This window comes from Trachinotus anak, unplaced genomic scaffold (genome assembly GCF_046630095.1).
Source record: "Trachinotus anak isolate AG129_WGS33_773 ecotype Australia unplaced genomic scaffold, CSIRO_AGI_Tana_v1 ptg000015l, whole genome shotgun sequence".
In the NCBI taxonomy this organism is placed as follows: Eukaryota; Metazoa; Chordata; class Actinopteri; order Carangiformes; family Carangidae; genus Trachinotus; species Trachinotus anak.
Window position 1 is genome coordinate 8,635,251 of NW_027273866.1, and position 16,447 is coordinate 8,651,697.

Below are 16,447 nucleotides of genomic sequence, written 5' to 3' on the forward strand. Positions count from 1 at the left end.
TAAAGGTTTGTTTTCTTTCTTTTAAACCATAGTTTAAAAGTTCACGTTGCATTTTTGTAATTGGTCCCTTCATGTTCACACTGCCCAATTACAAGTGAACCAGGGCTTGTAAACAGAGGTTACAAATAGTTCAGCTTAACTGAGCAATTTTGCTAATGTGCCTCCCTGCAAGGTTGGAGAATTAGGTTTATGTGTGAGAGTCAAAACAAATACAAGTTCTTGTAACTTAAACAAAGCATGAAGGGCTTTTTTTGGCGTTAATTTACCTCATCTGATTCTCATATCAATGAAGAACACATGAAGAAATAGCTGATTATGCATTAGTATGTCCTTGGTTTGTTTTGTCATGCTAGACCTTCCAAGCATGAGTAAACGCTGACTCTCAGATGTGCAGACGGGTGACAAATTAAAGAGAAAATTTGAATAAACTAGAAGGGCACTCAGAGCGTGCAGACCTGCACCAAGGCCAATGTCAAACAACATAAACCAGACATCAGGGGAAAAAATTCAAATTCAAATTCATAGTAAATGATCCGGATCTGCCTCAAAATTTAATGGGTTCCTCCTTAGCCAATTCCCCGTCCACCATCAAGTGCCGTGCATATTGGTTCAGTGGCTGGAGTTCCTGGTGAGTTCTGAGATCAGTCTGAGCTGAACATGTATGCGCGTGCACACACACACACACACACACACACACACACACACACACACACACACACACACACACACACACACACACACACACACACACACACAGAGTTGCTGCACACGGTCAAATTTGTGGAGGAAAGAGCGGCCTGGTAGTCGAGTGGTTAGGGCGCATACCATTTGAGCGCAAGACGCTCTTAGCAGGCGGTCACCGGTTCGACTCCCAATCGGTCTGACTCTTTCCTGCATGTCATTGCTCTCTCTCTACCCCCTTTCCTGTCAGTCTCCACTGATCTCTAATAAAGGCATAAAAAGCCCAAAAAAAAAACAACTTTAAATTTGTGGAGGAAAAAATTAGTTTGTGTTTCATTTGCACTCTCACCACTGTCATCAAAATACCAAATGAGGCAATATCCTCTGGTACAATGAAGTTCAAGAGACTTTAAGAGAATCTATGCCAAGGAGCATCGAAATAGTTCCAACTCATGGTGGTCCAAAACTAAATTTTCACTAAAAAACAATAACTTTTCGCCTGTCTTTGCATGTTTCCTTGAACCTGTGGACTTTTTTGGTGATTTGTCTCACCCAAAAGAAGGTACACTTTGTTCTCTGTCTCCTCAAAGAGGACTAACACCTGCATTTTCATGTGTCTTGTTGCATTTTCTTGTTGTTTTGAGTTTCGGTCTCATTATTCTCACCTGCCTGAACGAACCACATTAATGCAATCCCTCCGCAAACTGAATCCAAACTGCTTGTGAATGCAGCCTAACTTTGTTTTCTGTCACTATCGTTTCCTTACATTTTCACATTGACTCTCATTTTCACCTCACCCCTCTTCCTTCCTTTCCTCTGTCACTTCCTCTTCTACCATCCGCCCCTCTCTACTTCCTTCCGGAGCTCTTTTCCCTCCTTGCCTGCTATTTCCCCTCCCTCGCTCCTTCTCTCTGTAACTAATGGTCCTTAAACACAGCTCCAGCTGTCGTAGCGTTGAGACTAAATCACAACAATCATGAGTTATTATCAGCGGTGTGCTGACTGATTGTGCTAATGTCCGCGCTGATCGTATTAATGCCACAGCTGATTGGAACACATCCATCATAATATTCCTGGCAATGAAGAGGTAATAACCAGCATTATCCTGATAATGAAAAAGACTGTTAGGCTGAAGATTAAAACTAAACAGTGATAACAAGGGACTTCATATTAGGGAATTACTGAGAGAAGAAGGAGAAATCGCTGCTGTGCCCCTCCCTCGCTCCCTCACTGTTTTCTCTTTCTGACGATGTCCTTGTCTCCTCTCCTTTACCTCCCAGTTCATCCCACTTACTAATCGCCTTCTAAATGCCTCATTTTGCTTCCATACATCATTTTTTCATGTCCTCTTTCTTAACCCCATCACCCTGTTATTCACCATCTTGTCTGCCTCCTCTTCATCTCCTCCTGCTGTTCCTCCTTATACTCTCCTCTCAGTAGACATCCTTGCCCTCTTTTCTCCCTATTTTGTCCTTGTTTTTCTGTTTTTTTTCCCACTGTCTTCTCTCGTCCTCCTAATTCCTCCTCTCCATTCCTTCTATTCTATTTCCATTTCCTTCTTATTTAACATCCCAACTGCTTACCCACCCTTTTCTCGACTGTTTGTCCTTTCCCCCCGTCTGCTCATTCTTTATCCTATTTGTAGAAATCCTCCCTGCTATTTCCTCACATTGTCTGCTTATTCTCTGACAATCCACCTGTTTTTTTTTTCTCCTTTTCCTCATCTTCTCTTGTTTGACAGCCCACCTGCTTTACTCCCTTAACTCCCTTATCCCTACCTGGCTCTTTCTCTCTCTTTTTTCTTTTTTTTTTTTTTATGTGCGTGTGTATGTTTTTTTCCCTCTTACTCCATATTCCCACCTCCACAGCAGTGAGGAGTCCTGTCCGTTTATGAGAAGAGAGGGGGAGAGAGAGAGAGATGGGTGGAAGGAGGTGTGGGAGGGAGTTTGAAGACTTTTAATGAGCCAGTGCTCACGCTTATGACAGGACGGGTAAGTGATGGAAAATTAATTTGTTTTAGAGAAATAGTGAAGCAATGTGCGTGTGTGTGTGTATGTGTGAACACACATAAAGGAATTTTTAAGGAATTTGTGTGTGTTTGTGTGTTTTTATCCTGTGAGAATTCACCAGCTCACCAAGCAGACACATTTTTAAGTTGTGCATCAAATATGAGTGGAGTGCGTGTATATGTAGTGCGTGCGTGTGTGTGTGTGTGTTATACTGATGAATGAGCCAGCCCTTAATGTTCTCAACCACTCTGTGGACTAACTAGACTATTTAATCACCCTTTCTCATCCCCCGCCTTCTCCTCCTCCTCTCTGTTTCTGCCTCTCTGCCAAAGCTGAGTGTACTGCTCAGGTTAGACAACACTTATTGTACAATACATTACCCTTGTGTGTGTTTGTGTGTGTGCGTGTGTGTGTGCGTGTGTGTGTGTGTGAGAGAGAGAGAGAGAGAGAGAGCATTAGCACTGCATCAGTCAGCGTCCAGCCTGCTGGCTTGTACACCTGTCGGCTCGTTATGGAGCACAGGAACAGATAGAGGTGGAGCACAGAGCATAAATCTAACACACATACTGCACACAAACACACCTACACACATCCTTGTTATACCTGTTTGAGTCACAATCTCTCTCTAACTTCCCTTAACTTCCCCTGTCACCACTAATTGCCTGACTGCAGCCATTACCTTAACTTTCACATTTAACTGTGACACTTAAAATAACCCTTTTCCTAATGAGGTTCAGAAGGGGCTGCTCACAAATTACTCTTTGACCAAGACCTTATAAGATAGTGGACATAGATAGCTCACACAAACACACACACAAACACACACACACACACCTACACCTTGAGGACTGCACCTCCAATCTACCTGTAACTGGAGGTGGGTGTTGGCATGTGAGACAATTTCTTTGTTGCGTGTGGTCTTGAGTTTGTGTTTGAAAAGGTGCACATGCACGCGCATTTGTCTGTGTGTGTGTGTGTGTGTGTGTGTGCCTACAGCAGTAATGAGCACTGGGCCATGGGATGCCCAAAGGCAAGGTTCCCTAACAGGGTCAGACTCAAGGACGTCTGGCACTGATCCACGCGCCCACCTCCAGCACACACACATAAAACACTGGACCAGCGGACCGCAAGCTGATCCAGCACCATTAAACAATGTGAGGAAACAACATGCTTTTCGTACATCACACCCACCCGTTGTGTTTCCCTCATTTTGTCTGTCTTCTCTCTCTTTGATGCACACACACACACACACACGCGCCAACACACACACAGTGAAACACCCTCTATTCGTCCCCAAACGAACGAGATTCACGCTCCACTAGCAAAGACTCTCAGAGTGTAGGTTATTAATGAGAGCATGTCCTAACAGCATTACAGAGCTACTGCCCCATGGAGGAGAGGAGAGGAGAGGAGAATACTGTCAGGAAAGGAGTGAAGAGAAAAAGAGAGAATGGTAGAGGAGTTGGAAAGGTGAGGAGGAGGCAAAGAGGTAACAATTAGTATAGGAGAGGAGAGAGGATAATGAATAGGAGGAGGAGAGGAGAAACGGCAAGTGACAACAGAACGAGGTAGATGAAAGATGAGGGAAAGGGAGGAGATGAAAAGATTAAAGACAGAAAGACGAGCAGAGGAGAAAAGAGGCAGGGTAGAGGAGGAGAAAAAGCAAGAGAGGAGAGTGGAGAGAAGGAGAGGAGAGATAGACAGATGGATAATAGGAGCGAAAAGGAGAGAAAGGAGGTAAAGGAGAGGAGATGTGGCGAGACTGGGAAAGAGTGGAGAGGAGTAAAGAAGAGGATAAATAAAAAAGAAGCGAGAGTGTGTGAGAGGAGAGGAGAAAAGAAGAAATGCAGAAACACCTAAAGTTGTGATGAGAAGAGAGGAGGCTCAGTAAAGGGCTATTTGAATCCCCCTGTGGCGTTATAATGGTTATATTGGAAAAGTCATGATGGATGGGCTGCGCACTGCTGAGGAGACAGTGCCATCTAGTGTTTGGCATCTGAAACGCTTCCGTACTGAGAAAAAGCACTGAGCTCTGCCTCCTCATGTCACAGTCACTCTCACCTACACACACTGCTGTGCATAAACATCCTCCTCCCGGCTGCTTCACACTCAAACAATCTGCTGCTCGTGGTCATTTTTCACCCAGCTCGTGCCTCATTTATGGAGGCAACATGCGCTGTCACACAAGCTGAGCGCAAAAACACATTTTAAATTGATAGCCAGTCTTGTGAGCTTCAGTTTGTGTGTGTGTGTGTGTGTGTTTGTGCTTGAGCTGCTTGGATTTTATTGTGTAAGTGATCCGGGAAGCGTTATGGGAGCAGAGCGATAAGCCTGGTGTCACTGGCGTCTAATCATACTCCATGTTCCTTATCGGGTCCGGGCACAGGAGACTGAGTGAACTGTGGAGAGGGAGAACAGGAGGAGGAGGAAGAGGAAGAGGGTGGGTGGGAGAGATGGAGGGAGAGGGTGAGAGGAAGAGGGCAGGGTTAGGTGGGGAGAGAGAAGGTGATAGGGAAAGAGAGATGAGGGGGGAGAAAAAGTGAAGGATGAGAGAGGTAAGGGTGGGAGGGGGGGGGGGGGGGGTAGAGGACATGAGAGAGGAAGGAAGGAGTGGAGATTTAAGGGTCTGCTGCACTAAAAGCATATAAGAAACCAGTGCCAAGCCCCGTGTCCAGACTCACCTCACCACCCACACAGCACAAACCCGCCTTGTGTAAGAAGATCCACCACTTCCCACTGTGTGCACACATGTGTGGGTATGTAGCCTATGTGTGTGTGTGTTGGGGTTAAGGATGGGTGGTAATTGAATAATGACAGTAACGCCTCTGATGGATTACCTGTCACTCGTCCCTCTTCTCTCCCTCCATCACTGTCATCCCTCTCTTCTCAGCCGCTCTCGCCTCGCAACCTCCGGTCAAACTGTCTCCCATCCGTGCCGTGCCGTGCCGTCACCCGTACCAGCAGCGATAAAGACACCCACAAATACGCAAATCTGACACGCCTGTGCGGATTGACAATGCTACCATTCACCCCAAAAACGTGTGTCATCACATTTATAGGTATACTGGCATCCAAAAGGAGTGGACTCACTTAAAGGCACTATATATAAGAATATGAAGTAATATACACATATTAATCCCTGTTTTATTGAAAATGTGTGAATGGATTGAAACACAGCTTATAAAATGAGACGTCCCCTGACTTCTTTGTTCGCCTATAACAGCCCGTGGATGGATTTCTGTGTGACAAATAAAGTGGTATTTACACTTGTTCCCGAGTGGCTTGCCTCAACGCCCCTCTTCTGCTCCCCCGCAGCACCAACACTAGCTAACATTAGCTTAGAAATGGAGCCCGCAGATGTCAACAAACAACAGGCTCCCAGCCCAAATTCCACGTAAGCACCACAAACAAAAACAAAACCTTTTATCTGTTAAAATCCACTAGGGTCTAAACGGGCAGAGCATTTGATTCATGGAGGGGCCTAATGATAAAACATCACCTGATAACAACGTTAGTCAAATTACATTCGCACATAGACTTATCTCTACACTTTGTTTTAACACTGTGCTGGCACTGGAGAGTTGAATAGAGTCCATAGTCTCAAATATACAGTAGACTTCAGTTCACTTAACAGCCACTGGTGTCATTAATGACAAGGTTTTTCTGAATGTTGCATATAGTACCTTTAAGTTAAAGCTGAAATCCCTGTAAGTGCATGTGAAATGTACAAAAGTGTTCCATATGCAAAATCAGAGTGAAAGTCAGAGTGTTATATTACAATATATTCTATTGTTTGTTGTTTATTACTGATACGTTCAGATGTTAGCAGAATTTTCATTAGTGGCAGAACAAGTATTCAGATCCTTTACTTAAGTAAAAGTACTTCAGAATAGTCCATCACAAATACAAGCCCTGCATTAAACATTTTATGCCAAAGAATAGTACAGAGTATCAAGTATCAAAGTATCAAAAATTAACGTAATGATTATGCAGAATGGCATATTATTATATTAGTAAAATTTTAGAAATGCTTTCATTTTTGCAGCATTTTAGTTCTGTATTTGATCAACATGGAGTCAATTTTATATAGTGTAGATGAAGTTATTTCCATTTGTTCTTTTCTGACTGGTAAAGCAGGGAATGTAATTTTTTTTTAAAAAAAGGCTTAAAATGGAAATACTGAGAAAAAGTTAACCTAATGTATTTCCTTTTTCTGCAGCTTCATACTTCCACTCCACTACATTTCAAAGGTAAATATACAACCTTTAAATGTATTTGACAGTTATGGTTTCAAGTGCCTTTGCAGATAAATCTGCCGTGGTGAGATGTCTTCTGTGAAAGAAGCCTGTAATTTTGTCTCCTATCTAACATTTTGTCTGCAGGACTTATATATTATACATTGCTACTTTAGTTAAAAATGATCTCAGCACTTCTTCCACTACTGCTTATTTTACTGTGTTTTATTTGTATTTGTCTTTGTCTTTTTATCTAACAGTTAATGCTTCTTTTAATAGTTTTTTTTACTGTCACTTTGGGGGAAGTCAGCTGTATAAGTCTATGATGGCATGATCTCTCCTCCTACATCTTTCTTTCATCATTTAAAAATATATATATATATATTATTATCATTATGATTATTATTTTGGCTGTTTGTATAAGTGCAAGAATACAATCACTTACCACTGCTGGTACTGACCCACTTTCCTCTCATTCACATCCACATCTCAAGGTTGAGAGGACTGTATTGAAGCCACATTAGTTGTTTTATTTGTGCAGTACTGCAGAATGGCCAGAGCACGAGAGCTGAGGATTGAGAGCGATTGCAGCACTCTGCTGCAATGCAGTTCAATCTACAGTATCTGCTCACTGCTAAATGGAGCTCCTCCATCACGAGCACAGACTTTCTCTAAAGGATTACTGTTGTAAATCAGGTGAAGCAGTGCCAGCAGGGGCATTTGGGCCATGCTGAGAAGAGGCCTGTCTCCACATGGGGACCAGCTATGATGGTAGTGTGCCCCTGATTCACCTGTCTACCTGGGAGCACCTGAGTCTCTGTGTGTAGCTCGTTGTATGTTGTGACCTCCCCTTTCTCTGCCTCCCTTCATCCTAATTCCTCCCCATGTTCTTTCCTTCTCTTCGCAAATGAATGAGAGGGAGCAGACTGCCTATGTCTGACTCTGTGTGTGTGTGTGTGTGTGTGTCTGAGAGAGAGAGAGAGGCAGAAAGAGGGGAAGAGAGAGATGAGAGTGTGAAATGGAGCCAGAGAGATGATATCAAGCATAATTCATTTCCACACAGATATCATGTAGCTGTTTCAGGATAATTAGAAGTCAGCTAGAAAGGAAGAGAGGATTAGTTTCTTTATCATCATTCATTTAATTGGTTGAAAAAAAAAAAGGTTTGCAGCTCTACACATTCAGGCAGCGAGGAGTATTTACATCGAGCCTCTTTTAAGACTGTCCGACAAGTGTGAAAAACAAACGGCACCGATGGTACACACCAGAGTTGAATTAGTACAACAGATATGCCTTTACCCTTTGCTAATGAGGTGAAAATACAGCTTCTCTTAAGAACTGTGGTGTCCTTCATCTTTCACACTTGGGGAGTTTTTTGCCATCAGAAGCAAAAATGTAACACATGCAGCACATGTTGTACTGGTTCTAACTGGTTGGATTTCTTCCAGTATGTTGATGTCAACCACTACAGGATGATGAGGAGAACTGCAGAAGAATTGGAGGCGACAAAAGCCCAGAATTACAGTCCGTTAAACATTTTTACAGTACATGATTCTTTGTGTCAAGTAAGGCTTTTAAACAGCTGGTTTCCTTTAATTACAGTGACCGAAATACTCATGCATTTTCTTGGATATCACCATTTCTCTTAATTCAGTTACACTCTTCTGCATGACAATACCACAGACTGCACAGATCATTTTTGCTTGTATCACCAGCCTCGAACATCCTCCTGTATCAACGTCTTGCTAGTGGTAGCAACTTTAAAGTATAAATGACATGTAATAGAGAAACATGTACTCCCTCATGTGTTGCTATGTGGGTAAAGACAGAAGCAGGAGAGACAGAGGAGGTTTTAGAGAGCATGTTTTGGGAATTTCGGGGGAGGCACAGATGAGAAAATGATCAAAGCCTTTAAAAAAAGACTCACTCAGGGGTCACTGGAGGCAACCCAAGCCCTAATCCCCTTTCTCCTAACTGTATAGTGTAACAATACACTGAGAGCTAGCACAGTCCGGTCCACCATACCAGACGTGAGAAAGCAGTGATCCAAAGTCGAAAGCTATACAAGCCATGGGAAAGCAGCAGTCCTATCAACACACACGCACACGCACACACACACACACACACACACACACACATAGACACATTAACGTACACACAAACAGTATAATATGCCAGATTGCCAATTAGGGCGATAATGGCTGTGGGAAAAAAGTGTATACACACACATACACACACACACACACACAGACGCATAGAGTAACTGAGTCTTCGAAGCTCATAGTTAATAGCACCCTGTTGTTCAGTGCCAGAGACAGACCCTGTGGGGGGAGGGTGGTACTGAAGCTCAGACTAATGCAACAAGCCAAGAAGAAGACAATTTCCCAACAAACATAAAGAGTAGGAACACTAAACAGGATTTTTTTTTTTTAATACATACATCAATGTTGGGGGACACTTTTCTTGCTCATGGAGTAATCCCACTAAAATCTTTATCAAAATCCTCTTTTTAAAAATGCTTCAAAACAACACAAAGTCTGTCAATAACATAACAACTACAACAGCTCATTAACCTGCTCTTCCTCTTTTTTCTATTGTTTTCTAATTCTATTCTATTCTTTTCTATATCCTGTCCTTGTTTCCAAGTGTCCTTTTAATCATATACTCAATTCCAGGGACGTTTTTTCTGGAAGTTTTTCTTAGCCGATTATCCCGTCTTAGTGATGTCCCACCCTGCCAGCCAGCATATTAGGAGTGGTAATAGGTTGGAGGAGGATGAGGATATAATAATAGAGAACGGATGGTGAAATGCAGGGAGAAAACAAACACCAAAAGCCGAGACAAAAATAGGAGAGATGGTGATGGTGGAGGGACGCGGATGGCAGGGAGGGAAGGCAGAGCAGGAGGACAGAGACAGAGGGGTGGGGTGGAAGTTGATGCACTAGATGTCCTCTCCCTGTTCCATCAGCAGAAGCCTGTTGGAGGGAAAGTGCAATAATGAGAACAGCTGCAAGGACACACACACACACACACACACACACACACACATACTCAAAGGAGAAAACACTCCTCCAGCCACTTGGCTACTCGCTTTCCATCAGCAGATCCACATTAACACACTTTAACACACAGGCACTTACCCTCACACTCAAAGGCTTGCAGCGCGGTGGTGTAAGTGGGGCCAAGCCAAGAGGTGTAGCTACCCAGAACCCTCTGCAGGTGGTGGGTAGCATCGCTGAAGAGCAGATCGGATTCGCCATAGCCTGCTGAGCTGAACAGGCTGAAGCCCTCGGTGGCATTGCCAAACACATTCTGCAGGAGAGACAAAGAGTGTGACAGCACTTAATGCATGAGGGCATGCATGGATGTGCGTTGGCGTGCTCTGTGTACGTGTGTGGGTTTCTTTGGGACTGTGAGGATAAGTATGCGTGTGTGTTTGTATTTGTGTAGCCAGGGGGTCAGCGGAGGACGTATCAGTCATCCCCACGTCTCCCACACACTCACTAAGAAAGAAGGATGATGGTTTACCTGAGAGGTGCAGATTGATTTAGACTCCACAGAGATAGATAGAAACATGCATAACTAGGGAATGGCACACACACACACACACACACACACACACACACACACACACACACACACACAGCCTTTTCAATTACTTTCCACGCCCACCTGTAAACGTTCCAGGTATTTCCAGACGCGGCACTTGTCCTCCATACGCACCACCACAGCTTTAGCAGGGACAGCTGCCAGGTGGCATTGTCCATACTCGTCCAGGCCCGCCTCAGTCCCATCTGGGCACAGCAGCTTCAGGTCCTCCAGCTCCAGATCCAACGCCCAGGACTCCTGGTTCTTACCTGAACAGGGAAGGAGTGAAAATCCGTAATTTTTAAATAAATTAAAGGTGTTGGACATTTTGGGAAAAACGCATACTTGAAGACTAGGAGCAGGTGAAAAGAGCTGGTCACGCTCTGTCCAAAGGTAACAAAAACCATGCACCAGCAGCTTTTAAGCTCACTGATGAAACATGTTACATGGACTATTTCTTGGCCAGCTGCGGTGAAATCCTGGAGTCTTTGCTGGTTGCCTGGAAACCTCACAGTCACAGAGTTCAGGAAGTCACTGCACCTAGCCAAGAAATAGTCTCGCACACAAGTCTCTATACAGTTACACCTTGGAAAGAGCGAGGCTAGCTGTCTCCCCAAGTTTCCATGCTTTTTGGTAAGCTAAGCTAACTATTTGCTGGCTATCGCTTCACATCGGATGGACAGGCATGGGAGTGGTGTCAATCTTCTCCTCTGACTCAACTAACAGCTGTGTTCCTTTGAGCTCATTCAAAAGTTCTAGTCAAGAATGTAGCATTTCCACTAAGTTTCATGTACTTAATCTGACAAAAAAAATGCATTTTGTGTTATTTATTTTTTATGCAGAATTGAAATTATGAAGTTGAAGCTGAAGTAACTTGTTTTCCGTATGTATGTTGTCTTTATATGCTGAATTTCACATTTGGATTTTTAGAGATTCAGTCGGTCACCTAAGACTTAAAAAAAGCAAATAAACCCAAACGGATAATTAGAGGAAAAAATGTAGACTACCTTCAAGCTACTTTCTCTCCGCCAGACAAGAGCACAGACCTTCTGTGTTTTCTTGACCTCCATTAATTGGTCTGACTCCAGACATTTCTGAACCATATGAGATAGCGTGCTTCGTTAAACAGCGACAGTGTTTGAGGAGCCGGCGTCAAACTGCTCCTTCTCGGCTGCACAAGCAGAGTCTGTGTTGCGTGACCGTGATAATGATCACCATTAATTTTGGATGTTGCCCAAAGCGGAGGAGCAGATGCAGCGAAACAGAGAATTAGGCCATTTCATTTCTGGACAGAACTGTCTGTCTGTCCCTTTCTGTCTCTGTCTGTTTGTTCCTCGTTCTCACTTATGTTGTTGTTCTTCATTATTCCTACTGCCACACACACACACACACACACACACACACACACACATACACACACACACACACACACATCTTACAATATATAATTTCTGGATTTGTCCAACATATTCAGGACTCCACTGAGTACTGTGACACTCATATGAGAAATATTGTGAAACACTGACATCCAGTGTCTTGACAGTGACTAGCACTCTCTGCTGGGCCCAAGTAACCTGGATCATTAATCATATAAATTATAAAATTATATCATTACAATGTACAACTACCGGTGTCGCCTCTGAAATGCATCATCATTTAAACACTGACCATCCAGATTGTCAAAGACGGTTGTGTGTTTGACGAAGGCCACGTCGCCGAGGTTTTCAGCCACACATCTGATAAAAAAAACCAAACATAAAACACAGGAACAATCTGACACTTTTTAATCTATAATTAGATGAAAACATGACTTAAGGGGGAAATCCTCATCTCAGACACAGTTACTATTATGTCACAGGACATTTTATTGATTTTTGCTGAACAGTAGTAATATACAGTATACTTATATATGGATATATATGGATAAAGTCATGGCATTATCTTATAATTATAATGTGCAGCAATGACTGAAACTGTCATTAAAAGCAATTAAAGCACACAGAAATTGACCACTGTCACTATTTAATCTGTTTGCAGTCTGTTTTAATGAGGGGAGTTTTTAATTTTTTCTACCATGTAATATTATATGACTACTACAGACCCTATAGCGTTCACACTAACAGGACAGTAGGCTGAGAAGAATATAAAGTAAGGGAGACACACAGGCCATTAGTGTATTATTTCACCCGCTGTTGGTGTTGTGTTGTACCTCAGTGCCCCTGCCTCTCCATAGTGCCTCTCTCTGTGGTTGTTGGCACAGATGTGTCTGTCATTCTCGTCTCCTATGCAGGCCTCACACAGGTTCTTGGGGTTGTTGCCTCTGGGGTCGTGCTGGGGGTCCTTGACCCCAGGGACACAGCTGTAACCAAAGAAGTTTCCGACCGCTGGTGAAGAATAAGGAGAACGAGTGAGAGGAAGAGCGGGAGAGACGAAAAGAGGAAAATGGAAACGTCCAGTGGAATACGTAACTAATTTGTCTTGCACTTGTCTTAAATCATATAAACCTGTTATCACACACCACAGTACTAGCCCATCTGTGGCTCTCATAGCCTCAAACACATCGGTTCCTACTGAAGACAGAAGTCTTTTAAAACTGGTCACAAATATATAGTTAATTATAATTTCATTTTAAGGCTCAGTGGTATTCTAAAACAGCTATGTAGTTTTTATCAAACGTTACTCAAACAGGAGTTAATGATACAATTGTTAAGGACTATTTTCAGCTGTGGATTAACACCCTAGTGAGTATTTCATCAGCGGGACTGTGTTCAAACTACAATGCCCATGTTCATCATATTAAAGCAACATGTGTTTCTGGACCAAAGTAGAGCTCTGTGATAAAGAAGATTAAGAAACTCTGTCAGACTGCAGAGACTATACTTGTCTGTTGGATCAGTTAATTGTTGGTTTTGGTCTATTCATGGGATTTTTTTTTTTTTTTTTCTTTTTGTAGAAAGGTAAGACAAATGTAGCCTTATGGTTTAAGTGATATGCGTCCTCAGACAAGACAAGATGATTTTCAATAAGTCCTTCTGTTCATCATTGCACCCCCCACACTCACACACATCCCTATCAATCTCACATTTACAGAGAAAAATGCTCTGATCTGTAACCGACTCTTCTCCTCTTACCTGTAGTCTCCTCCATCCCTTCACCTCTCTGTTCCACATCACTGCTTCTCACTCTCTCTCTCTCTGAACCTCTCATATAACATCCACACAAAGACTTACACACACACACACTCGCAGCCATACACCATTTTTGCTTAGTCTCTCTTCCCCTCCGTCCCGCTCTGCCTCACCTCTGGGGAAGTTGCACTGCTCCCCTACACTGATCTGGGAGGTGTTGACCAGATAGCCAATAGGGACAGTCCACCCGACCGTGGTACGAATGCCGGGGTGACAGGAGCTGCGCTCGTGCATCTCCAGCAGCGACAGATCTGATGAGGAGCGACGAGCCATCGCCACCACGTAGTACCTAATACCATCTGTAGGAGGGGTTTGGGAGAAAAAACAGGGGAAGAAAGCAAGTGGGAATCTTAACAGATCAGGAGTGAGAATAGTAATTTAACATTGTATAAAATACAGTACATACTGGATATACAGTATGTTTGTACATGGTACCTGCATGTACGGTTGGATGATATGTTCATAGTGACATGTTTGGGCATCAACTAACTGAAGTCCTTACATCTACTGACTCACATTAGGCAAACCGCTCCAGTGTTTTCTTACCTACTCCATTGTGGGACTCTCCTGCTGCCAGCTCCAGGCCGTGGCAGAGACCAGCAGCATAAATGTCATCTGCAAACATGGAGGCTGCATCTGCTGTCCCATTCTGAGGAAAACACATTTACATTGTCAATGTCAAATGGCTGATGGATGCGTCATTGTTCCACACTGTAGATACATTTCTGAAAAAACAAAGTTCGACCAGTACATGAAGATATGAACATACAGAGATGTTGAAAAAGAAAATTATCTCGAAAAAAGGTGAAGAAGGAACCCACCTTCACAATAAAAATCTCATACTCTTTGGAACTATACTATCATATTTTGTAATGCAGACTGGACAATCCACTTTCCCACCCGTTTCTTCAGGTACCTTGATTTTATCCATACAGTCTCTGGTGTTCAGGCCACGGACGCATCGCAATGTCCCTCTGATATTCCGAGCTGTGGCGTTCCCAGCCAAATCCAGACACTTTTGCTCTTCAGCGTTGGACAATACACACCAGGAAACTGAACAAAACAGTGGGGAGGAGTTGGAAATTAAGTGAATCCAAATACTCCTGTGCAAGAGCACACACCTGCAAACTATACACTTACTCCCAAAACATTATTTTGAACATGCACATGCACATGCACAGAAGTTAATTGCATAAGCCTATCATGAGCCTGTTTCCCATAATCTACCTGTAGTCTTTTGATTGGAGACACAGCTGACAGACAGAAGAGGCAGAAGAAGGAGGAAAGCCACAGGCAGCCTTCGCTCTACACGCTCCATGTCGGCTCTGGTAGGAAACCTGCTTGAGACAATCTCTCTAATATAACGGAGATGAAGAGCAGGTGGACTTCATTGAAAAAAAAGTCACTCACCTGTCCCCTCCATCTCTTATAACCTGGCCATGACACAGAGAGAGAGAAAGAGGGGGAGAGAGGGGTAAAAGGTAGGAGAACGAGGCAGGTAGGATGGATGTAGAAAGAAGAAAACATTACATTATTCCTCTATCCCCACCTCTTAAGGCAAGGTCCTCAGTAGATAATCCTTCCTCCATCTCATGATATCAGTATAGCATTTCCCCCTCCAATTATCCGGTGAGACTTATCCCCAGTGGAGAGGATAGTGCTCGGCACATGTAGGCTCAGAGTAGTTCAGGTCACCTGGCACAGAGCGTCGACCCGGGGCCTTTAATTAAAAAAGCTGCGGACAATGTGTCTCTGTGCTGGAGCTGTGTTCATGGAGAATAGATACTGGCTCGGGCTTGCTCCAGCTCACTGGAGACTGAAGCCCCAGGTAAGCAAGAACAAACAGCGCTGGCTATTGTTCGCAGCCACAGGACCCAGTGGAGGGAAAACATATCGGCTATTTGATACTATTCTCCCTTTTCTCTCTCTTTGCACACACACAGAAGCACACACACTCACACACAGCTACTGGGCTAACCAAGAATTAAATAAATCTGTGAGAAGTGAAGTGAATTTATCTCTATCACCCTTTTAGTTGCAGTGTTTTTGTTGCAATTTCAGATCTGCATGATTGCTCAGGAGATGAAGGATCATATTGGTTTTCAGACAGATTTTAGGAGAGGGAGGGAGGGAGAGCTCTTTTTTTATGGGGGGTGGGGTGGGGTGGGGTGGGGGGGTATGTGATCCTCAGCATGCATGGGTGATGTGAGACGGAAGCACAGGGGGACTTCTTAAATCAAACACTCACGTAGTATTCTGGATGAAATATGGACTCTCCTAAGATTCTCAGTGAGAGTTTACAGATTTTCCAGTTTAGCTAGAGAGGGAGGTAGATGATGCTTTAACCAACAACCCCACTCAATTAGACATGCAGCAGTTAGGTGAGTAATCAATAGGTTTATTGAGAGAACTTTCATTTGAAATTGTTTTACTCATTGCCTAAGTAAAGATGTCAAACATTTGCTGTTTTTAGCTTCTCAGATGTGAAGATATGATCCTTTTCTCTGTTGTCCATGATAGTAAACAGAATGTATTTGGGTTTGGACTGAGAAAATGAATAATCTATAAAAAAAATATATATATAAATAATAATCATCAATGCATATTAATCAATATTGAAAATAATTGTTAGTTAGTCAGCCCTACTCACAATAAATATGTTGTTTTCTGTGGGGAAATCACCTCTGCTGTTTCTCTTTTGATTTATTTTTCACAGGGACAATGCACATTGACCAGCTTCCCTGTA

The 16,447-nt window shown here is 43.2% G+C and overlaps 1 protein-coding gene across 1 annotated transcript; it reads right to left on the reverse strand.

The window, feature by feature from the left end:
* Positions 1-8,046: 8,046 nt before the first annotated feature.
* otomp (otolith matrix protein) lies at positions 8,047-15,116 on the reverse strand. The gene is made up of 9 exons (XM_071498909.1): positions 14,929-15,116; positions 14,618-14,754; positions 14,248-14,350; positions 13,815-14,000; positions 12,723-12,897; positions 12,182-12,249; positions 10,598-10,782; positions 10,066-10,237; positions 8,047-9,900 (listed from the first exon to the last, which is right to left on the reverse strand). The coding sequence occupies exons 1-9, from the start codon at positions 15,017-15,019 to the stop codon at positions 9,890-9,892; spliced, it is 1,128 nt and encodes a 375-aa protein (XP_071355010.1). The 5' UTR covers positions 15,020-15,116; the 3' UTR covers positions 8,047-9,889.
* Between the last annotated feature and the right edge of the window lie 1,331 nt (positions 15,117-16,447).